The sequence below is a fragment of the Dromiciops gliroides genome, chromosome 4 (assembly GCF_019393635.1).
Source record: "Dromiciops gliroides isolate mDroGli1 chromosome 4, mDroGli1.pri, whole genome shotgun sequence".
NCBI classification, from domain to species: Eukaryota; Metazoa; Chordata; class Mammalia; order Microbiotheria; family Microbiotheriidae; genus Dromiciops; species Dromiciops gliroides.
This window is the reverse complement of record NC_057864.1, coordinates 189,987,055-190,012,173: the sequence shown is the minus strand read 5'-3', so window position 1 is coordinate 190,012,173 and position 25,119 is coordinate 189,987,055. Positions and strand designations below refer to the sequence as shown.

General features: G+C 47.2%; 1 protein-coding gene across 1 annotated transcript; it reads left to right on the top strand.

Annotated features, from left to right (window-relative positions):
* The first annotated feature begins 1,050 nt into the window (after nucleotides 1-1,050).
* ITGA2B (integrin subunit alpha 2b) lies at nucleotides 1,051-17,653 on the top strand. The gene is given in 36 exon segments (XM_044003994.1): nucleotides 1,051-1,432; nucleotides 2,142-2,263; nucleotides 2,564-2,661; nucleotides 2,943-3,105; nucleotides 3,326-3,375; nucleotides 3,600-3,645; nucleotides 3,941-4,069; nucleotides 4,264-4,311; nucleotides 4,477-4,520; nucleotides 4,819-4,872; nucleotides 5,107-5,159; nucleotides 5,344-5,552; nucleotides 5,666-5,848; nucleotides 6,235-6,280; nucleotides 6,614-6,724; nucleotides 6,829-6,856; nucleotides 6,859-6,886; nucleotides 6,997-7,144; nucleotides 7,543-7,675; nucleotides 7,852-7,919; nucleotides 8,514-8,661; nucleotides 8,814-8,906; nucleotides 9,101-9,180; nucleotides 10,243-10,341; nucleotides 10,600-10,665; nucleotides 10,667-10,691; nucleotides 10,693-10,728; nucleotides 10,875-11,027; nucleotides 11,558-11,689; nucleotides 13,025-13,034; nucleotides 13,037-13,110; nucleotides 13,112-13,141; nucleotides 13,320-13,374; nucleotides 13,377-13,418; nucleotides 13,606-13,751; nucleotides 17,314-17,653. Coding segments are annotated over 36 exon segments (3,198 nt in total). The 5' UTR covers nucleotides 1,051-1,241; the 3' UTR covers nucleotides 17,371-17,653.
* The last annotated feature ends 7,466 nt before the right edge of the window (nucleotides 17,654-25,119 follow it).

Here is a 25,119-nt window from a genome sequence, read left to right as displayed (position 1 = left end):
GTGATGCTTGTGATAAATTCTAAAGACTCACTCCACAAGGTGCCGGGGATGTCTGAAGCCATGTTAGGTGTACTCTCTGCCCCTAAGGCAGCTCTATATTCTATTGGAAGGGCATAGGAAAAACATAGACAATTAAATACAAAGTATGGGTGGTAGAGTGTGAGACCTGGAGTCAGGAGACTCACCTTCCTGAGTTCAAGTCTGGCCTCAGACACTTACCAGCTGTGTGACTCTGAGTAAGTCTCTTAACCCTGTTTACCTCAGTTTCTTCATCTGTAAAAATGAACTGGAGAAGCACATGGCAAACCACTTCCAGTATCCTTTGCCTTGCCAAGGAAGCCCAAAGTGGGTTCATGAAGAGTCCGGACACAACTGAAATGGACTGAACAAGAACAAAATATGCAAAGTAATTTCCAGGGGGAAGGCACATGTTTAATATTCAGAACAGTCTTAAACAACAGAACTGGGGGTTCCAGGTGGCACAATGGATGGATTGAGCAGAAGAATCCTTCCTTGTCTCTGCCCTTCCTCTTGTCCTGCTTCCTTGTGTACTGCCATCTCTGGCCCCTATGCCCTTTCCCCTCTTTGGCAGAGTACTCTCTCCTGCTCTGGAGAGCTTTCCTCACATTCCTATTCCACAACACTTACTGCCTTCACTCTTATTCATCCATCTTGTCTGTCTTCTGCTGAGTGGCCAGAGCAGACCAAATGCCAGAGGCTTTGGGCACTATTGCCCATGATTTGCTATGACCAGTCCATTAAACAAGACTTGAACGACCCTAACCCCCTTCCTTAGAGGAAGCTGCAGAACTGTGTTAACTGCAGAGCTGTGGTAACGATCATTGGTAATAAGAAGAAGGAAACAGCTGCCACTGATATGACCCTGTTGTATTTGCCAGGCCAAGGGGGAAGGTGGGGGAAGGGGAGGGGAAAAAGAAGTATTTTCTTCCTCTGTCAGGTGAAAGTTAGGTTTTGTGCCCTAATCATAAGATGTCACAGCTCTCGAGGGACTCAGTCCTGAATCCCAGTTCAATGCATTCATCCCCCGAGTGGTTTTCCCCCACCTGCCAAAACAGCAGACTCAGCGGGCAGTGTTATAGGAATGTTGTCTCATCTGTCATTCATTGAGTTATTTTGGGGGCCAGCTTGATAAGGAGCAACTTCCTGAGGTTGGCAGGGGTGGAGTGGAAGAAAAGAAGACTTTGTCTTAAGAGTTCTATTCAGGGGGCATCAGCAGGAGGATGATGGTTAGAACTCAGTGCCTGCTGCCTACTCTGTGGCTCTCGAATTGGATACATCTGCTTCTGGTGCCTGGCAGTGTTCCCCCTGCCTGGGCCCTGAACCTGGATGCTACACAGCCAGTCTTCTATGTAGGCCCCAATGGCAGCCACTTTGGATTTGCTCTGGATTTCTACCAGGATGGCTATGGAGGGTAAGTCATAGGCAGAGGGAAACTAAGGTGGAGTGAGGGCCCTGGGCAAACTATAGTGAGGAACAGGGACACTAGGAATACTAGGGCAGAGTAGGATATCACCTGGGTCCCTCAAATTGTCCATCCACCCAACGAGAGCCTGAAATTCTACCATTTATTCTTTCTACTCCATGGTATGAATGAAGTCTTTGTTAAAATTTAGCTATCTCTAGGAGAGGTCCCACTTTTAGCCCCTTACTGAGCATTTGTACCTCTATGGGAAGGAATTTGTATGCTCCTTTCCAAAGGATTGAGAGCAGGGCAGATAACACTTTGTGTTTGGTAGGAGGAAGTGGGGAAAGCATTACAGACTTGAGACAGAGCAGACTTAACTAAGGGGCTCTGAACATGCTAGGGTCATCATGAAGACACCAGATACCTAAAGAGAACTCAGGCTGGGCAGAAAAGAAAAGGAACTAAAGACAGACATTTATTCTCCTGAGGGCCAGGCTGAGATTCACAATGTGAAATCCCATTCCCTCAACAGACACCCAATTGTATGGTTTATCATCCCTAAATTCAGACTTTCCTTCTTACCCTACTATGAATCCCTGCCCTAGCATCTCCCCACAATGTTTGATCAGCCTCATCTTCCTGTCCCTGCTCCCCTTGAGTCCCCTTGGGTGATGCTGACCAGATGACCTCAGCTCAGGGCCCTTTCTGCCTGCAGCATTGGCATCATGGTAGGAGCTCCACGGGCTGTAGGCCTCCAGGGGGAGGAGACTGGAGCTGTGTTCCTGTGTCCCTGGGCAACCCAGGGGAGTACCTGCAGCCCCCTGACCTTTGACCTCAGTGAGTCTTGGGCCCTGGAAAGGAAGGGGATGGGGGGGGGGGAGAGGAGATGGGAACAATGGGGTAGGGAGGGGGTGATTCCACTAGGAGAGAGGTCTTTTTTTTTTTTTTTAACGGGGCAAAGGGGGTTAAGTGACTTGCTCAGGGTCACACAGCTAGTAAGTGCTCTATCCACTGCGCCACCTAGCCGCCCCAAGGAGAGAGGTCTTTGCTGGGATGAGAGCAGGGCAGGCTGGAGAGACCATGGGAAGCGATCCCTGCTTACCTCCTCCAACCCAAGTTCTCACCTCTCCCTTCCAGAGGATCAGACCAGCAGCGTGGGCTCCATGACTTTCAAAACCTTCAAGACCAAGCAGGGGCTTGGTGCATCCGTTGCAAGTTGGAAGGAAAACATTGTGGTGGGCACTGAGCAAGCATGGGTCTGGGAATGATAGGGACCAGGCAGGAATGAAGTAGGGCATTGGACTGACGTGAAACTGCTAGCGCTTGGGCATTGGAAGGGCAGCAAGTATGAAGAGGCACTCTGACGGGCACAGAGCGAACACTGGACAGGGCCGTGGTCAGCACGGAGAGGGGAGTGGAGGGGACGGGAGAGCCAGGTCCACAAGCCCTGAGTGTGGGGGAGGCAGCGGAGAGGGGAGTACGGGAGCACCGCTTCATCCCAGGCCCCCTCCCGCAGGCTGGCGCTCCCTGGCAGCACTGGAACGCGTTGGAGCTGACCGAGGAGGCCGGAAAGACACCCGTCGGGAGCTGCTTCGTGGCCCAGCTCAAGAGCGGCCGTCGGGCGGAGTATGCGCCCTGCCGGGAGAATGCCATGAACCAGCACTACCTAGCTAACTACCGTGAGCCCGGGTCCCGGCCCAGCAACCCGCCCACTGCCTCCCGGGGGTTTACCCCCAGAAGTGGCCTCGCCTCGGGGGGGTGGGGGTCGGGGCTTTGGATGGCCACGCCCCTCTCCTTTGGTCCCCGCCCTTTTGGTGGCCGGGAGGGGCCTCTTACCCAGGTGAATAACTGACCTCACTCTTCTCTTTTCGTATCTTCTCTCTTCCTACCTGGGTCCAGGCAGAGACTTGCGCTACTGCGAAGTAGGGTTCAGTTCCACCATCACCCAGGTGAATGAGGGGTGCAGGGGCTGCGGATGAGAAATTAGAATTGTGGGAGGGAGAGGATCCAAAAAGGGGGCTCAGTGCCTAGCCCATAAGAAGATCTTAATAAAAGGTTTCTTTGATTTAAATAGTTGAATTGGGCAGGCGTGGGGGAGGGGTATGGGGGGTGGAGGTGCATCTGTCAGCCTAGCCTGGACCTTCTCTTCTCACCTTCTGTGATTCCCTTTCAGTCTGGGGAGCTGGTTCTGGGGGCTCCTGGAGGCTACTATTTCATAGGTATCATCCTTCCCCGTCAGCCCCTTTCCCTCCCATACTCTGCCCCACCACCCCTCTCCAGCCTCTGATTACTCTTTTGAGGTTTTCCCCAATGTGCCCCCAGGGGACACAGGTGTCAGGACAACATCCTTGGCACTCCGAGTGACTAAAATGGGAACCCAGGAGTCTTCCACCCCGACCCACGATATACCATTCCCCCACCCCCTCCAGTCCTGGGCTCGGTCCTTGGACTGAGGGGTGCTGCAGGGAAAAGCCTTCACTGGCCCTCTCAGACCAAACGGTCTTCACTCATCAGGTCTGGTAGCCCGGGCTCAGCTTTCTGACATCGTGGCCAGCTACACCCCTTCCTCACTCCTCTGGACTGTGCCCTCCCAGCGCCTGAGCATGGATGTCTTTAGACCTGAGCACCGGGACTCCTACCGGGGTATTGGGTCCCTTCTTCATTTCCCAACCCATGGTCATCTTTCCACATAATTCCTACTCCTATCATCTTGCTTGCATTCATCCCAATCCCTCCTCCTGTTAACACTCCTTCCACTTGTCCTTGGTCTTTAAACTTTCCCCTGGGTGAGGGGGTGGAGGAGTGGCACCCTGTCAATGAATGCTCCCTGTCCACAGGGTACTCGGTGGCTGTGGGAGAATTTAATGAAAACCCTAAAGATACAGGTAAGATAGTTCCACCCACCCAGGGCTTCTGGTTGAGGATGGGGAGGCAGCCCTGGTAGGGAGACATCTCCAAGCCCTTGAGATATTAAGGGGAAATTCTAGATAGGTGGCCCTCATGGATCCCAGGGTAAGGGGTTGTCCCCAAATTGGGCTGTTCTTCTCCAGAATATGTACTGGGTGTCCCCAACTGGAGCACAACACTGGGAGCGGTGAGTCCCTCAGTCTTCCTAATTCCATCACCATTGCCCCATCTCCACCAACTCAGTTTTCCCCCTCATCCTCTCAATCCACAACTCCAGAATGACCTTTCCCTCTCCCCTATCTCATCTCTCATCCCACCCCTGCCATGGGACCAGTGGTTAAGGGGATTTTCCCTCATGATTGGCTGGGTTCCCCACAATGGGGCCAGTAGTTAAAAGGACCCTTCAGATTCTTGCCAGGCCCTCACAGGTTTCCTAGACACCCACCCCTATCTCTAGTGGAACTGAGGCCTCACCCTCCCCACAGGTGGAAATTTTTTATCAGAATCTCAGCATCCTGCATTTGCTACAAGGAGAGCAGGTTGGAGAAAGAAGGGGAACCTGGATGGGGCAGGAGGGATTTGGGTGGATTTGGTGGATTTGGTGGGAGAAGGCAGTCCATGGCTGGGAGAGACTGTGCTTGCCTATACACTCCAATGTCAATATTACATGCAAAACCACTGGGCAAGGACATGTCCAGATGTTGTGGACGACCTGAATTGCCCTGAATCAAAAAAAGATAGAAACCCCAGAATGTAATCACATCTCCCTCCAGGTTGCATCATACTTTGGGCACACAGTGGCAGTGACTGACATCAACAGTGATGGGTGAGGAGGGGTGAAGTCCCACGATGGGGAGGCATCCTCTTGGGCATTGTGTCTGGCACTACAAAGGGCCAGGTGCCTCAAAATGAGAGACCAAGGCTGAGTTCAGATTCTTCCCATGCCCCCCTCCTAGGGATGGCATCCCATTCTCCTCCTCTCTGGAGTGACAATGCATTCCATTTAACAGGAAAGATGACCTGCTGGTAGGTGCCCCGCTCTTCATGGAACACCAAGCCAACCGAAAACTGGCAGAAGTGGGACGGGTATACATCTACCTGCAGCTTCGAACCCCACATACCCTGGGCAGCCCCAAGCATCTGACTGGCACTGAGTTGTACGGGCGCTTTGGCTCAGCTATTGCTCCTCTTGGTGATCTGGACCAGGATGGGTACAATGGTAAGGTCAAAGGCATGAGGGGGAGGAAGAGGAGGAGGAGGAGGGAGGAGGAGGAGGATAGGTACTGAGTGTGCTGGATGAAGAAACATAATGACTACTCTTTCCTTTCTCAGATGTAGCAGTAGGTGCCCCATTTGGAGGACCCAATGGACAGGGCCGAGTGTTTATATTCCAGGGACAAGATGAGGGCCTGAGCCCAAACCCATCACAGGTTCTAGATAGCCCTTTCCACCAAGGTTCTGGCTTTGGCTTTGCCCTGAAAGGGGCCACCGACATTGATAAAAATGGATACCCAGGTGCCTGCCTTGTTTCTACCTAGGCTGCCCCCATTCTAATCCAGTGTGGCCATTCTTGGTACAGACCCAAACTAGGGAGGAGAGCTCCTAAGATGCTGCCTCCTAATGCCAGGGGCATTGCAGCTGGGACATCTTCCTATCTTGGCGCCCAAACCTACATCTACCATTTCATGGTCTCCAGACCCCTTCCTTTCCCCTTCTTTCATCTAAGCTGAATCACACAATGGATCCCTAAATGTTCAGCTTTGTTAGCCTAAATTTCCATGGGGGAGAAGGATGAGTAAATGAGAAGGAACTCAGCTTCTAAGCTAATGATGGGGCATGGGGGGAGGATGTGGTCTCACATGCAGGATTTTCATTTCTGACCCTACCTCCTGTGCTTACAGATCTGCTGGTGGGGGCATTTGGAGCCAGCCAAGTGGTTGTATACAGGTGAGCACTGGCGTGGGGCAGTTCCCTTGAGGCATCTCTGGGGCTCCCTTGAGAAGTATGTACTTACAGGGGTCATCTTATGATAGGGGTAGAAAGCATGTGAACTAGATGGTGTCAGGACCTGATTTCAAATGTAACTTCAGACGCTTACTAGCTGTGTGACCCTGGGAAAGTCACTTCACCCTTTTCCTCAGTTTCCTTATCTATAAAATGAGCTGGAAAAGGAATGACAAACCACTCCAGTCTCTTTGCATAGAAAAGCCCAATGGGGGTCACGCAGAGTCGGACACAACTGAAGAATAACTAAGCAACAGAGTCTTGCATCTTCCCTAGGGCCCAACCTGTGGTGTTAGCCACTGTACGATTAGTGGTACCAGAGGTATTGAACCCAGCTGCGAAGAACTGTGACCTCCCCAGCCCAAAGACTGTAGTTGCTGTCAGCTGGTAAGGAGGAGGGGGAAACAGATGTGGGTTCCTTGAGAGCAATGATTAAGCTTTTGCCTGAGGATCTCAATGCTTAAAGACTCCTTCCCCCCCCCCTCCCCCAGTTTCGATATCCAGATGTGTTTTGAGTGTCGCTGGGAGCAACAGTCCCGAAGAAGCTTCGTGAGTAGCACTGTCCAGCTTTAGAGAACACAGGTCCAAGTGCACCTGTGGGCTTGCCCACACTGGCATTAGCTCATCTCTCCCTCACCTCTCCTTTCTTCCATGCCCAGGTATAAATGCCGAGCTGCAGCTGGACAGGCTGAAACCACGAACACGGTCCGGCGTGTACTCTTGCTGGGGCTCTCTGCAATCAAGCACCACACTAGAATTAGAATTAGGCAGTGACCAGAACTCTATCTGCCATGACACCAAGGCCTTTTTTGCGGGAGAGTAGGAGAAAGGTTGGGGTTGACAGTGTCAGAAGTTTAAAGAGCAGCAGGCCAAATATTTTCATTAGAAAAAGAAAATCTTTATGTTAGATCATAATACAGAATGACATTGCACCAGTGCCCACTAGAGAATTTCGGTTGGTGTTCAGTCATTCCAGATCGTTGCAATGGTAGCTAAAAAATACCTAATATCTCGTTCTTGACATCGCCGCCATTGCCAGTGATCTTTTCCACCCCGGCCCCCAGGACGCTTGGTAGTAGAGGCTTGGGCTTTGGTGAGAATGGAGGTGGCTATGGTTTGAGACTGGAGGAATCTCTCATGTGTGTATGGTGGGGGAGCCTTGACAGGGAGGAAGATCTTCTTTACTCTCTCCTCCTCTTATCTCACCTGCAGGATGAGGCTGAATTCCGGGACAAGCTGAGCCCCATCGTGCTGAGTTTTAATGTGTCCTTAAAGAACCAGGGGGCTGGAGGCTCTCTGCCCCTGGTACTGAATGGAGACACTCACGTCCAGAAGCAGGTAAGGGGAGGGTCAGCCCGGGAGCCAGGTTGAACCTTGAGAAGGGAGATGGGAGAGAAGGAAAGTGAAGCTGATGCTGAGGTTACCAAAGTTGGGGGTCATGAGGTAAACGAAGTCAAATGGGAAAATTATTCGGTCCTGGCCCTAAACTCCTGACGTGACAACTTTCCCCCTAGACACGCATCATACTGGACTGTGGGGAAGACGACGTGTGCATACCCCAGTTACAACTCAATGCCAGCATGTGAGCAGGCCCTTCTCTCTTCCCCAATCTGATGTCCTTATCCAACCTTTGCCCCTTTGCTCCCACTGTGACCTGGGATGAATCGCTTCAGGTTTCTCATCTGTAAGATGAGAATTCAGTTCGATAAGTAACTGGAGGAAAGCAGGCTTGCTGGACAAAATTCGAATCCCTGCCAACTCTAAGCTATGATCGTTTCTTTTCTTTTCTTTTCTTTTTTTGTGGGGCAGTGGGGGTTAAGTGACTTGCCCAGGGTTACACAGCTAGTAAGTGTCAAGTGTCTGAGGCCAGATTTGAACTCAGATACTCCTGAATCCAGGGCTGGTGCTCTATCCACTGCACCACCTAGCCACCCCCTGAGCTGTGATTTTCTGAACCCTCTTATCTCTACTCCCATCTCTCTCCATCTTCCCTATCCCCTTACCCTGAATCTTACCCCTGATCCCACCCCAGTGCCCACATTGCCCATGCCCAATCTCCATCTCCTTGTCTCTCCCACACTATAGGTACCATCTATGCCCTACCCCATCTCCAGGACTCTGTCACCCCTTGACTGGCCTGTGCCCCCCAGCTTTCTTCTCATTGTGCCTCCTCTAGGAAAGGTTCTCCACTCCTGATTGGTGCAGACAATGTGCTGGAACTACAAGTGAATACCACCAATGCGGGTGAGGGTGCCTATGAGGCTGAGCTGGCGGTACATCTGCCCCAAGGTGCCCATTTCATGCAGGCACTGAGTGACATCAAGGTGAGGGCATCTACTGCTGCTTCTGCCCTTCTCAGGCACTATGGGTCACTTTGAGCCCATCTCTGAGCACCAGAAAGGTACTTACCATTTTGGGTTGTTGGTTCCAAATTCATACCAGTGAATTCAAATTCCTCCCTGCCTCCCCTACACAGAACTTTGAGAAACTACTTTGTATCCAGAAGAAGGAGAATGAGAGTCAGTTAGTGCTGTGTGAACTGGGCAACCCCATGAAGAAGGGTGCCAGGGTAAGAGGGCATGGTGTGGCTAGAGGAGATGACCAGGGTGGGGGGAGGGGAGGAATGGGGAGGGGGGGGGAGGGGAGAATGGGGTAGGGGGGGGAGGGGAGGGATGGGGGGGGTTTCCTCTGTGCCAGAAACCAGAGGTTCTAAAGCACTTTAGGCTGGAGTATCCCTAACTGTGCCCTTTTTTGCCTTTCCAGATGAAAATTCTTATGCTGGTGAGTGTGGGAAACCTGGAAGGAGCTGGGGACAGCGTCTTGTTTGTGCTGCAGGTTAAGAGGTAAGGAGGACATGATTGCACATTATAAACCATGTTGGATTGGCTTTACTGTCTCAGGACAGGAAGGAGGAAGAGATGGGATTTGAAACTCAAAGCTTAAAAAATGTTAAAAATAATTTTTTTAATGTATAAGCGGGGGGGGGAAATAAAATATATTAATTTTTTTTTAAAAAGAGGTACTGACAGGCAGCTAGGTGGCACAGTGATAAAGCACAGGCCCTGGATTCAGGAGGACCTGAGTTCAAATCCGCTTCAGACACTTAACACTTACTAGCTGTGTGACCCTGGGCAAGTCACTTAACCCCAATTGCCTCACCAAAAAAAAGAGGTACTGAGTGGGGCAGCTAGGTGGTGCAAAGCACTGTCCCTGGATTCAGGAGGACCTGAGTTCAAATCCATCCTCAGACACATGACACTACCTGTGTGACCCTAGGCAAGTCACTTAACCCTCATTACCCTGCAAAAAAAAAAAAAAAGAGTTACTGAAGCTACCCTCCTCTATACATCCATGCCTTCATCCCCCCAAATTGAACATGACTGATAGTTCATCTAGAAAGGACTTCTGAGGCCTTGAAATTTTGGTGTAGAAGGGACCTTAGAGTTCATCTGGCCCAAGCCCTTCATTTTAAAGATAAGAAAATTGATGCCCAGGGATGTGTGACTTCCAGGCAGAACTAGAAATCAGTCTCCTACCTCCAAATTTGGTGCTCTTTCCTCTGTCATGCTGCCTCATCTCATTTATCTCCCTACTCCCCAGCAAAAAGGCTTATCAGCAGGTCTAGTTTGAAATCCTCCAGAGAAAAAGTTAATTCCCTTCGTTTCTCAGGGGCAAGTTTTAGTGTCTTGTTGGCATCAAAGTTTAAACCCATTTCTGCAGGCTATAGTCCAAGTTAAGTCCCTCTGTACCCATAGTCACCTTAACCTCAGAGAAGCCAGATGTGGTTCTCAGGGAAGTTCATCCTGGTTCTTTCATCACCACAAGGCCCCAGTGGTGCCCCACACTGGGGCGCCTTCCCCTTCATATCTTCCTCCCCTCCATCACCTTCTTCTCTCCCTCAACAGCAAGAATAGTCAAAATCCTAACAGTGAAAGCTTTTCCTCATGGAGGGTCCCAGTCAGGGCTCAAGCCCATGTGAGCTGTTTGGGTGAGGGGGGGGCAGAGTCCTGCGAGGAGCCATCGGGTCTTTGAGGGGAGGGGGAGGGCAAGAGAGATGGGACTGGAATGGGATAGTGGGAGTGAAGCATGAGAGGGAGGGGGATGGAATGGAGAGAGGGGGTGGATGGAAGGGGGAGGAGGGGGATGGTAATGGGATGGAATGGGAGAGGGCAGGGGAGGGAGCGGGATGGAATGAGATCAAAGGGGAATATGTGTAGAAGAAGGAGGGGGCTCAGCCCCATGGGGTCTCTGGTATCTGGCAGGAACTCTTTCCCAGCTACCTTGGTGCTCTCCCCACCCCCTGAGGGAAACCTGGGGAACAAGGACCCATGACGTAGACAGGAGTACCTACAAGAATGGGAAGATGCTTCAAGGTGGAACATGCATTTGAGGTATGGTTTTTGGGTGTCCTTGGGGCCCTCGCCGGGCATGCTTGTGGCCTCTCAGGTTTAAATGGAAGGGGGTGAGGTGGGGGGATCCTGTCAGGGAAGGGAGCTAGGATCCTCATGCTTGACCCCCTTTCTTCCTCTTCCCCAAGCTCCATAACCAGGGTCCAGGGACAGTGACGGGGCTTCGGCTCTGGATAGGCTTCCCTAGCCGTTCCCATACTGATGACCTGCTCTACGTGCTGGATGTTCACACCCAAGGAGACCTCGAATGCTCTGCTCAGCCTTCCCCCAATCCCCTTAATGTAAGAATCTACAAGGATGACAGGGCAGGGTAGGGAGTGGGGTGGGGAACAGTGAGGTAGAGAAGGGGCAGATTAGAGTGACTAAGGGAGAGGGGGAAAATTTTTTTAAATAACAAAAAAAAAAAAATAAGGGAGAGGGAGTTCTGGGATCAAGCAGAAAGAAATGCAAGGAAAAAGAGGAAAGATGGGAAGAAGGAAGGGGAAGGAGGACCAGGACAGCCGTCTCAGAATTCAGAATCTGAAAGGCCACCTCAGAGGTCACCCGGTCCAAGGATGCCCTCTACAACACAACATCCATGTACAAGGGGCTGGTGGGAGGCTTGAGGAAAAAGATGAGACTCCCCTTGAATTGGAGCAGGGAAAGGGGGGGGGCAGAATTCAAGTGTCCAGGGGCAGGGAGTCGAAAGCCAGATGTTCCAACCCTCTGAGTGAGGATGTGAAAGGGGAGATGGGAGCATGCCCATCTAGGGAGATTAGAAGGACTGTTTAGCATGTAGAATCTGAGGACATCTGTGCTTTTATCTCTGTAGCTGAAAATTGGGCAACCTACCCCTGCTCCCACCTCTGCCTCCAGCCACCCTTTCCAGCACGATCGAGAGAAGAGAAGCGCATTCACCCCAGAGCATTTAGGGCCCTCTGGGCTCCAGGAACCAATGCTTCTGGTGAGTTGTCTGTCCAGTGCCTTGGGTGGGGGCAAGGACAGCGCCACCCAGGGAGGAAGCCCTTTGCCCTGCCCTCTTTTATCCATTCACCACCAACATTCTAGAGGTGTCTGATGACTACCTGTTGTAGGGTCTGGGTGGTCACAGCTCTCCATGTCAAGGGATGGAGGAGCCAGGGAAAGGAGACCCAAGGAAATACCTTATTGAGGGCTCTGGATTAGATTCAAATCCATATCGTGCTCCTTACTATCTTTGGGATCTTGACAAGTCACATCTCTCCAGGCTTTCAGTTTTTTTTTCCATTAATAAAACCAAAAGGTCAGGATGGGGTTCAGTCTTTTCAGTCGTGTCTGACTCTTTGTGACCCCATTTGGGGTTTTCTTAGCATAGATACTGGACTGGTTTGTCATTTCCTTCTCCAGCTCATTTTACAGATGAGGAAACTGAGGCAAACAGGGCGAAGTGACTTACCCAGGGGTCACAAAGCTAGTAACTGTCTGATGCTGGATTTGAACTCAGGTCTTCCTGTCTTTAGGCTCAGTGCTCTAATCCACTGAGCCACCTAGCTGTCCTAATGGGTTGGAATAGATGAACTTTAAGGTCCCTTTTACCTCTGGGTCCTGGGTCCTGTAAAAACATTTTCCATATAAGGTATTTTGAAAGATACAAAGAGATTTAAGACATTGGGCCTGCCCTTAAGGGGCCATCAGGGTAAAGAACTCTGTGTATGCCTATCAGTATGCACGTATCTATATGTATATGTGTGTACATATATATGTTCATGAGTATGTGGAGTCAGCATGGATAGACTTCTGGGCTTGAAGTTGGGAAGACTCAGCTTCAAATTCCACTTCAGATATTTACTACGTGGGGCAGCTTGGTGGTGCAGTGGATAGAGCATGGGCCCTGGATTCAGGAGTACCTGAGTTCAAATCCAACCTCAGACACTTAACACTTACTAGCTGTGTGACCCTGGGCAAGTCACTTATAATCCAATTGGCTCACAAAAACAAACAATCAAACAAAAAACAACAGATATTTACTACATGACCCTGAGCAAAACCCATCTTCTCACATTTGTCCTAACTTTATGCTTCTCTGTGAATTGGGATGATAATGCACTTGCCTTATGAGAATGTTGTGAAGTCTGAGGGTAGTAATGTCCCTTGGCAAACTTTAAAGGGCTTTATATACATCAAGTCTATGGAAAGTGAAGAATCCCTTCATTTCTGCCTGGTGAGGGAGGAAAAGGGTGAGCCTGGGGGAGTGGAGGGGATGAGAGAGCTGGATGGGGCAAGCAGAGTGGTAACCCTGTCGGGGTGATGTCCCTGGCAGAACTGCGACACTTGCCCTGCACTTTGGTGAAATGTGGGCTGAAGCAGATGGGAGCGAGGAGCCAGCGGGTTATGGTCACCATCTCTAACCATTCTGTGGATGCCTAGCCTCCTCAAGGTATGTAAGGTAGGATCTATGGGGCAGGGCACCTGCCTGGGACCGCTGACCCAGAGAGAGTACGGATTATGTCCCATTGAGACATATGTAGTGTGTGGATCCAGGCCAGCCTGCTCAGACTCACTCTGGGTGACAGTATTCCTCCCCTCCCCTCCCTTCCTTGACCCTCCCACGCCAGAGGGCCCCTGGAAACAGTTTTGTCCTGCAGTCTAAAGCCTGGTTCAACGGCTCTGGCTGCCTTATGATGTGCCTGCTGAGAGCCTGCCTCAAGGACCACGTTAAGGTTGGTTAGGGAGGGTGGGATTGTAGCAGTGATGCCCAGGGATGGGGAGAGGTGGGGATTGGGGGCCCTGCCCTTGACTCAGAGCGGGGGGCGTTCACCTATGTGTGGAATAAAGGGCAGACTGTCGTCCTGGGAACCTCTAGGCCCCTGCCCCATTGGGAGGGGCCTTTCTGAAAAGGAGGTGTGTGTGGGGGGGTGTTCACCCAGGTGGAGACCAAGCTGCTTCGGGCAAGCCTGGAAGAAAGGGAGATTCCCACCTGGTGGGTGGCCGTGGGCGTGATAGGTGGTCTGCTTTTGCTGGCCTTGCTCATCCTTGTAATGTGGAAGGTAAGGGCGAAAGGCCGGGGGGGGGGGGGGGCGCCTGGGACCTAGAAAACGAGGGGCAAGGATAGCTCACTGGTCTGGCCTTTCTATTGTGGGAGTAAGTGGTCACCTGGTTATGTGACGTGATGAGATCTGAGAAGATCCATTGCCCCAAAAGACTTCCCACAGGCTGAGGATGCTGCGCCCAAGGTTGATTCCTTTACTCATTTATTTTTTTGCCAGGCAATGAGGATTAAGTGACTTTCCCAGGGTCACACAGCTAGTAAGTGTTTGAGGCCAGATTTGAGCTCAGGAAGATGAGTCTTCAAGACTCCAGGCCTCAAACTCTGTGTGCTATGGCGCCACCTAGCGGTCCCATTATTCACCTAATAAGGGCTTAATAAACGCCTGTGGACAACTTAATTGGGTGGGTGGGAGTGGGAAAAACTGGACCAATGAGAGAAAACCTTTCACCTGAAAGGATGAAGGAACTGTTGGAAACTGTCAGTCAGCCAATAAACATTTATTAAGCACTTACCGTGTGCTAGGCACTGTGTTAAGCTTTGGGGATACAAACAAAGGCAAAAGACAATCCTTGCTTTCAAGGAGCTCACAGTCTAATGGAGGAGACAATATGTCAATAACAAGGTAGAAGCAAACTATATACAGGATAAAATGGAAATAATCAACAGAGAGAAGGCACTAGAAAAGAGGCATTGGGAAAGAAGGTAGGGATTTTAGCCAGGGAATCCAGAAGACAGGGATGAGAAGGGACCATGGAGGACAGCCAAGGAAAATGTTGTGGATGTTTGGTCATTTCATATCCAATTCTTTGTGGCCCCTTTGGGGGTTTTCTTGGCAGAGACACTGGAGAGTTTTTCCATTTCCTTCTCTAGCTCATTTTACCAAGGCAAACAGGATGAAGTGACTTACCCAGGGTCACACAGCTAGTAAGTGTCTGAGGCCAGATTTGAACTTGGGAAGATGAATCTTCTTGGTTTAGTTTCTTATTCAAGGAGCAGTGAGGAGGCCAGTGTCACTAAATCCCAGGGTAGGGTGTAAGGTATAAGAAGAACAGAAAAGAGGGAAGTGACAGCAGGTTATAAAGGGCTTCAGAGCCAAACAGAGGTTATAGGGGGTCAGGAGTTACTAGAGTTTATTGAGAATGGCGGGGGGGGGGGGAGTAGTAACAGGGTCTGCACTTTAAGAAGATCATTTCAATAGCTGAGTGGAAGATGGACTGGAATAGGGAGAGACTTTAGGCAGAGATACCATCCAGAAGGCCACTGCAGGGGCAGCTAGGTGGCAGAGTGGATAGAGCACCAGCCCTGGATTCAGGAGGACCTGAGTTCAAATCCAGCCTCTGACACTGGACACTTACTAGCTGTGTGACCCTGGGCAAGTCACTTAACCCCAATTGCACCCACACACACAGAGCTTAATCAGAAGGCCATTGCAATGTTCCAGTCTCTAGGTGATGAGCATCTGCATCAGGATGGTGGCAGTGTTTGAGGAAAGAAGGGGGCAAACTGAAGAGACAAAACATCTCTTGAGGCAAAAATCAACAGGCTTTGGCCACAGATTGGCTGTGGAAAGTGAGCAGTTGTGTGGAACAGATAGTTTGTGAGCCTGGGTGCCTGGAAGGATGCGGGGGAAAGATCATGAGTTCAGTTTTGAATAAGTTGAGTTAAGAGGTCTGCAGGACATCTAATCTAATAGTCAGTTGGAGATATGAGACTGGAGGTCAGGAGAGAGGTTAGAGGGAGATAAATAGATTTGAGATTCATCAACATAGAGATGATCACTGAATCCACAGGAGCGATGAGGGCACCAAGTGAAATACAGTTATCCTTTCTGCATCGCAACTTTCCCCATTGCAGTTTTGATCCATCACAGGTCATCGTAAGAAATTAAATGGGCATTTTGGGGGGAGTCTTGTGGAAGCCTCAGACAATATTCAAAGGCCAGCAGATAACACAGAAAAAGTTTAGAAATTCAGAAATACATTAAAAACTAGGTACAATATTGTATAATATCAACATGTTTTCTCTTTTAATACCATAAATATACCCAATTTCTTTTTTAAAGTTAAAATATGACCAAATCCTTAACCCAAATTTGACAATAAGGTACTGTAAAACACCCTATAAAGAAAAATTTAAATTTAGACTTCTCTGGCATGGGGAGGAGGGGCAAAAAAAGTTTTATTCCAGATTCTGGGAGTAGCATGCCCTAACCCTGCAATGTGGAAGGAATAACTGTATTGGAGATGGAAAAGGGGGGACCAGGGACAAGGCGCACCATTGGAATATCCACAGTAATTGGATTTGACCTGGATGAAGACCCAGTAAAAGGAGACTGAAGGGGGCAGCTGGGTGGCGCAGTGGATAGAGTACTGACCCTGGAGTCAAGAGGACCTGAGTTCAAATCTGGCCTCAGACACTTGATACTTACTAGCTGTGTGACCCTGGGCAAGTCACTTAACCCCAATTGCCTCACACAAAAAAGAGAGAGAGAGAGAGAAACTGACTGAGAAAGGCAGGCAGATGGGTAGGAGAATCAGGATACAGTGGTATCCCAAAAACCTAGGGAGAAGAAATAAATAAAAACTCCTTAAGCATAGGAACTCTTTTCACATTTTCTCTGTATCCCCATGGTGTCTGGCACATAGTAAACAATAAATGTTTGTTGATTGTTTGATTGATTGAAAGTAATGAAAGTGGGGAAAGGGATAAGTGGGCAAAGGCAATTTTGGCCTATTTCCCAGTTTTGCTGAGGGTATGGTAACACGGGGACAGCTAAGGTGGCACAGTGGATAGAGCACCAGGTCTGGAGTCTGGAAAATCCATCTTCCTGAATTAAAATCTGGCCTCAGACACTTACTAGCTGGGTGACCCTAGGCAAGTCACTTGACCTGGTTTGCCTCAGTTTCCCCATCTGTAAAATGAGCTGGAGAAGAAAATGGCAAACCATTTTTAAAGTATCTTTAAGGCCAAGAAAACCCCAAATGGGGTCACCAAGAGTTGGATACAATTGAACAAATGGCATGGTGGGGGGGGGGGGAGTGATAGACCGAAGAGGGCAGTTGGTGCAGTTGGTTGTTTATCCTGTATTTAAAATCTTGCAGTCAGTGCTTGAAAATAGGCTATGGATATTAGCTATGTCAAAGAAAACCTATCCCTCTGAGCGCTCCCAGTCCTATGGGGAAGACAAGACAGTGGGCCTACCTAGAATCTATATTCTCTTGTTTCTGTTCCACTCTCCTTTAGAGGCAGCAGAAGGACTAGACACACTAGACTTGGGTTCGAATCTCAGCTCTGCTGAGACCTGGGGTAGCTCACCTCCCCTTGCTGAGCCTCAGTTTCTTCCTCTAACCAATGAGGCAATAATTGTACTCAAAGACCTATCAGGTCCCTTCTGGCTTTAAATCTACTACCTGTAGGCCCAAGTTCTTGACTTGAATCTGAACCAGCCCCTCTCTGAATCTTGTTTTCCTCCTCTATAAAATATTGGATGTTGGAATAGTTGGTCCCTCAGTTAGAATATTCTATGATTCTATTCTCCCCTCCTTCCCCCTCTCTCCCAGGTTGGCTTCTTCAAAAGGAATCGCCCGCCCCTGGAAGAAGAGGAAGAAGAGGAATAAATAAATACTTCCTCCCCTCCCTCCCTCATACTTTGAAGGAAGGCCTGTTCTCTCACCTTGGTCTGTTGCCCTCTTTGCCCTTCCTTAGCTCCATTGGCTGTATCCACCCTCCCCAGATCCCTGAAGCCACTCTTTGTGTGTGTGGAGGGTGGGGGAAGGAAGGCAGGCTTGAACCTGGCCAGACAAGGCCTCCCAAATCCAGGCTGCTCTTGGTATCCTCTCTCCAACCCAGATACTTCTGATTTTGTCATTATTCCCAGAAAAATGAACCCTAATAAATGAATCTGACACCAGCTCCCATATGGTTCTGTCTTCCATGACTGGAGAGGGATCGTTTGGGAAGGCCTTGGCCTGCACACTCTCTTGATACTGGTATTCCTAGGGTGTGGTGGTCAGTGGAGGAACTGGAACTGGAGAAGGGGGTGGTAGGCAGCATATCTAAGTCAATCTCTTTGTGAATTTTTTTTTTTTTTGCCTCCTGTCACTAGTGGTAAATCTCCATTCAACCTTGGCCCCAGGCATCTGGGTGAGGGTGGTGAGGATGCAGAAAATGGGGGTTGGGAGTGGGGGAAGGGTGTGTGAGAGAAAGAGCAATGGTGGGATTAGAAATGAGAAAATGGAATGGGGGAGGGCATGGAATGGGAGGGAGGGGATAGGAGGAAGAAGGAGACATGGGAAGGAGGGGGATAGGATGGGAGGGAGGGGATAAGAGGAATTGTGTGGAATGGGAAGGAAGGGAGAGGATTGTCTGATGAACAGTGTAGGGGGCATTAGGATGAGAGAGAGGAATGGAATCTAGAGGTAAGAGAGCAATGGGAGGGTTTAGGAGTGAGTAAGGGAGGCAGTAAATCCCTTTGATTCAGGCACTCCGTAAATATGTGTTGATGATAATGGAAGGCTAAAGCCAAGAATGAGCTGAGATGTGCAGAAAGTACTGAATGGGAAAGAAAGAGCTTTTCCACATACATTTCAAAAAGAAGAGCAGGGAAGGTGTAATGGGGGAAGATATGTAATGTGAAGATCTAGATATCAGCACAGCATTTGGCAAAGTCTCATAATGGTGGACAGAAAAATGTGGTCTGGATTACAGATGGATTCCTGGCTGGTCAAGCAATCTTACGCAAAGAATGGGATGTTGCAGAAAGAGTATTGGACTTGGAGTCAGGAGAGATCCCTGTCACACAAGCTCTGTGACTCTAAGTTAATCATTTCATCTCACTGAGACTCAGTTTTCTCATCTGCAAAGTGGAAATAATACTTGCACTACCCACCTCACAGGATTTTGTGAGGAAATTGCTTTATAAATCTTTAAAATGCCTTCTAGCCAGTTACCTTCCATATGATGGCATGAATAAAAATAGAAAGATCAGCTCCCACATATCTAAGCAAAAAACAAAAACAAAATAAAAAACCTACAAGTCAAACCACACCAAATAATGATCAAGAAACAAAGCAAAATCCAGATAGGTGATTCCTTTCAGCCCAGAACTACACACAGTCAACCAGAAGTCCATAGGCAATGGGAACAAAGCTATCCTCCCATTTCCCCAGTCCCCTACTCCCCACACAGGCAAACAAGCCAGCAGCTTCTCAGTGTCAACAGACACTAGCCAGGGAAATACATAAACTAAAGGACTCTATGTCCAGAGGCAATGAGTGGAAGTTTCCCCAAGAAAGTTCCAGGGTGGTCAAAAAGCCCCAAGATGGTTGGAAATAACACGTAAGGACCAAGAGTAGCAGCAACCAGTGTGGGAGACGAAGCACTCAGACCAGGCCAGCCAAGGACTGCAAGGTCCCTAGCTCTCTGTCCTAAGATGATATAGAGGTCCCTAAAGATCCATTGATCTGCACCTCAGTGAAGCAGAAGAGACTCACCCTGGGAAGTAGAGCCTAAATTAATAGGAGACCAGGCAACCTTCAGAGAGAACAAGCATGGTTCACTACCCCAAATCAAAAACACAGCAAGGTCTAGAGCCTGTCCCAATTCATAAACAAAAACCAGAGAGATGAGTAAACAACAGCACCAACAAGAAGTTATCAACAAACGATTATCACAGCCCTAGAGATGCCCAAAAATCTAGTGTGGAAAGAGAAATTAACTCCATAAACATCTGCAACCAGAGACTCCAAGGAAAAAATGGATTTTCTACAATAACTATATTAATACCTAGAAGGAATGAAACAAGAAACCAAAAAATTAAATACAAGCTCTGCAGGAAAGAATTGAAGGGCTAGTAAATAGCTCAGAATGGAGAGTGTTAAACATTACCCATCCCCCGAAAACTAGAATAGACCAAAGATAAACCAAGACTCCTTGAGACAGCAAGATATGTTAGAAAAAACCAAAACATTGAAAAATATAAGTCGATGTAAGATATCTGATGTCAAAAAACAACTGACCTATTAAATGTCAAGAAGAGTTTGTTTAAGAATCACTGGACTCCTTGAAAACCCTAATTAAAAAAAAAAACAAAACCTGGACACTGCTCATATCTATTAGAACCAGAGGGCAAAATGAACATAGAAACAATAAATCAATCTCTTCCTGAAAGAAACCCTAAGAGGAAAAGTCCCAGAAAAAAGAACCTTCACATAAAAGCAAAAATATCACAAGTATCCAAGGAACTGAAGTCAGGATTACATGTGACATAGTAGCTACTACTATAAATGAGAGGAGATGTTAGAATACAATATTCCAAAAGGCAAAAAATATGGGGTTAAAGGCAAGAAAAATTTACCCCAAAGTACTGAGTATCATCCTACAGTGAAAGAAATGGATCCTTAATGGAATAGAGGACTTTAAAGCAATTCTGATGAAAAGACTAGAGCTTCAGAGAAACTTTAAAATACAAGCACCCAGCTGTTGTTGTTTTTTTCTATTTTGAGGTTTTGCATCACTGCTCTGATTTTTTCTCTTGTAACAGGATTAATGCAGAAATAGGATTAATGTTATTATGTGTATATATATGTGTGTGTATATATCTATATCTATATGTATAGAGATATATAGATATAACCTATATCAGATTACCTGCTGTCTAGGGGAGGGAGGAGGGAGGGGAGGGAGGGAGAAAAATCTGAAATTGTAAAGCTTGTATAAACAAAAGTTGAGAACTATCTTTACATGTAATGGAAAAAATAAAATACCTTATACATTAAAAAATAATAATAATAAAAATAAAAAAATACAAGCACCCAAGAAAAGAGGAATCTCAGAAAGCAAATTTTCTTGAACAATTGGAAGAGCCTGTATGATGATGAAGTGCTAATATTCTAATAAGAAGAGAAGAAACAATCATCATGTCAGAACTTTAATGTCTTCAAAGAGTATTGAAGGGGACAGTGGTAGATTGGTTCTGTTCTGAGTGTTTTAAGAGGAGAAAGAGAAAGAAGAATAAAAGGAATACACAATAGCATAGAAAGGAAAAAGAACTGATTGGAACTTGCTAATCAAGACACATAAGGATGGAGGAAGGGATGGGGTGGGCATTAGATGAATCTCTCATTTGAAAAGGACAAAGGATTGAACACACTCATACACAGACACAGTTTTGTATAGAAATATACCGAACTCAACATGGAAACCAGGGAGGGAAGAGTCCCAAGAAAAACAAACTTGCTAATCCTGAAAGGGTGATTAAAAAGAAAAACAAAAACAAAGAAATAGAACCCAAGGGAAATCACCATAGATTGGAGAATGGCTGAACAAATTGTGGCATGTGAATGCGATGGAATATTTTTGTGTTCTAAGAAATGAGAGGAAAGATGACTCCAAAGGATGTAGTAAGACTTGTATGAACTGAGGTAGATTCAAGTGAGCAGAACCAAGAGAATAATTTGTACAGAACCAGCATCAATGAGAGTAACAGGAAGACAAAATGTACAGAAACCTTGTCAGCAGGAAGGTGTTCCACATGGTATAGTGAATGAAGTGCTGGGTTTAAGGCAGGCTCTAGGATCCACCCTCTTCTAACTGGAAGGAAGGAAGGAAGGGAGGGAGGGATGGAGGGAAGGAGAGGAGGAAGATAAGGAGGAAGGGAGAGAAAGGTGAGAGGGAAGGAAAAGGGAAGGATAGAAGGAAGGAAGGAGGGAGGGAAGAAAAGAGGGAAGGGAAGAAGGAAAGAGGGAAGGAAGGAGGGCAGAAGGAAGAAAGGAAGGAAAGGAGGAATGAAGGAAAAAAAGGAAGGAGGGAAAGATGGAAGGAAGGAAAGAGGGAAAGAAGGAAGGAAAGATGGAAGGAGGGAAGAAAAAGGAAGAGATAGAAGAAAGGAGGGAGGGAAAGAGAGGGGAGGAAGGAAGGAGGAAGAAAGGAAGGAAAGGAAGAATGAAGAAAAGATGGAAGAAAGGAGGGAAGGAAGAAAGAAACAAGGAAGAAAAGAAAGAAATATTTATTAAGTATCTACTGTGCCCCAGGCACTGAGCTACAAGCTTTACAAACATCTCATTTGCTCCTCACAACAACCCTCAGAGGTTGGTGCTATTATTATAGCTATTTTATAGTTGAATAAGACAGAAAAGAGAGGTTCGTCAGTTTGCCCAGGGTCACACAGCTGGTAAGTGTCTGAGGCTGGATTTGAACCAAGGTCTGATTCCAAGCCCAGTGCTTAATCCATGGACCAGTGATCCAGCCATTTGGGACTTGAATTTCCTCATCTATAAAATCAGGAATATAATACCTCAGAGGGTTACAATTAAGAAAACACTCTTCAAACCTTAAAGTGATATATAACATGAATTCTTTTTTTAAATTGTTCTTAACTAAATGAACACCCTTCTCCCAAAAGAACATTTCTATATATAAAATAGGATCAAAAAAGAGGATTCTTCAAGAAACCTCAACTCCCTAATACATACGGCTTGCTTTAAAAAAATAAAGTATATAATAAAGTCAGCATAGAGACATCCAAGTGGCACAATGGATAGAACACTGGGCCTGGAGTCAGGAAGACCCCATTTCAAATTCAGCCTCAGAAACTCACTGGCTGTGTGATTCTGAGCAAGTCATTTAACTAATGTCTGACTCAATTTCCTTATCTGTCAAATGAGGATAATAATAGTACCTGCCTTCCAGGATCAAAAGAGGTAATATCTGCAAAGTGTCTTGAAGACTTTAAAGTGTTATATAAATGCTAGCTATTATTATTATTATTATTATTATGTACAACTTTATTTTAAAAATACACATAATAAATTCAACACACTACTTTTGAAGCTGTTTTGTTTCCCTGTTTCCTTCCAAACCATTTCTCTATTCTCATATTCATATATATATATAAATATAGGCGGGGCAGTGAGGGTTAAGTGACTTGCCCAGGGTCACACAGCTAGTAAGTGTCAAGTGTCTGATGCCGGATTTGAACTCAGGTCCTCCTGAATCTAGAGCTGGTGCTTTATCCACTGCACCACCTAGCTGCCCCCTTCTGTGTGTGTGTGTGTGTGTGTGTGTGTGTGTGTGTGTGTGTGTGTGTGTAAAATGCATCCGTATTTCTTTTATCTTTCTTTTCCTCTTGGGGGGGGGAATGAAGAGGTGCTGCTCTATCCCTAGTCTTCCTCTTCATCTCATCCCATTGGAAAAAAAGAAAAGAAAAAGACAACCCTTGTAATAAATATGTATAGTCAAACAAAACACATTCCCACATTGGCTATGTCCAAAAATGTATATCTTATTCTGCATATTAAATCCATCTCTGTCAGGAAGACGTGTAGCTTGCTTCATCAATGGTCCTTTGGAATCATGGTTGAAATTTCATTGATCTGAGTTCTTAAGTCTTTCAAAGTTGTTTTCATTACCATTGTTATTGTATTTTGTTGTTTTTCACTTGTGTCTGACTCTATGATTCCATTTGGTTTTGGTTTTTTTGGTTTTGTTTTTTGGCAAAGACACTGCAGTAATTTGCCATTTGCTTCTCTAGCTCATTTGACAAATAAGGAAATGGAGGTAAACAGGGTTAGGTGACTTGCCCAGGGTCATACAGCCATAGTAAATGTCTGAGACCAGATTTAAACTCGGGGCTTTCTGACTATAGGCTTGGCTCTCTATCCACTGCACCATCTAGTTGCCCTGTTTTATTTATATTTTATCATTTATTTGTAATTGTATATTTATTATGTTGCATATTTGTATCAGGTCATGGGTCTTCCCAGGTTTCTCTGAAACTGTCCCTTTCATCATTTCTTCTGGTATAATAATATTCAATTACATTCTTCTTTGGTAATTTGCTCAGCCATTCTCCAACTGATGGACATCCTTTGTTTCTAAAGACATCCTTCAGGGCAGTTAGGTGGCTCAGTGGATAGAGCACTGGCCCTGGAGTCAAGAGGACCTGAATTCAAATCCAGCCTCAGACATTTGACACTTACTAGCTGTGTGACCCTGGGCAAGTCACTTAACCCCAATTGCCTCACAAAAAAAATAAAGACATCCTTCTTTATTTGCTATAAGAAAAAGAGTTGCTATAAATTTTGTACAAATATGGTGGCTTCTCTGGGCCAGAAGGTATTTACAGTTTAGTGACTTTGGGGGACATAGACAGTTCCAAGTTACTTTCCAGAATGGCTGGACCAATCCATACTTTCACCAACTGTTCACTTGTGCTAGAATGTGGGCTCATCATTTGAAGGTGGTGGGGGAGGTAAACAGACCATGTAGGAGAGGTGGTTTGCATGAGACACTGTCTCTGGAATCAGAGGACCTGGATTCATATTTGCTCACTAACTAAGCAGCAGCTTGCTGGTACACTGGACAGGATGCTGGATTTAGAATTAGGAAGAAATGAGTACAAATCCCAACTCACATACTCACTAGCTGTGTGACTCTGGGCAAGTCACAACATTTTCACCTCAGTTTTCCTCCTCTGTAAAATGGGGATAATAATAGCACCTATCTCCCAGAGATGTTGTGAGGATTAAATGAGAGAATATTTGTGAAGCGCTTTACAAACCTTAAAGTGATATATAAATGTCAGTAACTCTAGACAGATATAATTATTATGCTAGTTACTGGCACTTAACCTCCCTGGGACAAAGATTCCTCATCAGTTGAGAAAGACAGAGAAAAAAAGAGACAGGCAGGGGGCAGCTAGGTGGCACAGTGGATAAAGCACCAGCCCTGGATTCAGGAGGACCTGAGTTCAAATCCAGACTCAGATACTTGACACTTACTAGCTGTGTGACCCTGGGCAAGTCACTTAACCCTCATTGCCCTGAGAGAGAGAGAGAGAGAGAGAGAGAGAGAGAGAGAGAGAGAGAGAAGCAGACATGCAGACAGACAGACGGACAGGGGAGGGGAGAGGTTGAACCAGATAGCCTAAGGGCAGGGGAAGGAAACAGCCCTGCCTTCAAATATGTGAAGGCCATAATCTTAATCTGTGTCTCAGGGTGAGAAAGAGGCAGTAAAATGAGAAAGAGGCAGTAGGATGAGAAGTAATGGGAGGAAGGTAAAGTGAGGTAGATTTTGGCTGGTGGCTCAGAATCCAACCTTGGGATGGATGGATGGATGGATGGATGGATAGATGGATGAATGAATGAATGAATGAGAATGGACTGTTCCCCCAAGGACTGCCCCCTCTCCCCAAGAACTGTCTCTCTACTACACAAACTTCTCTCTGAGGTTGGACCAGCACTGGCCATGGACCTTGTAGAGCATAAGTGTGAGATTGAACTTGACCTCAAGGTTCCCTTCCAACTGGGGGGACGGGGACCGCTATCGGGGGCTGGGTTGCAGTCCCGAGGAGGTTGGATGTGCAGGGT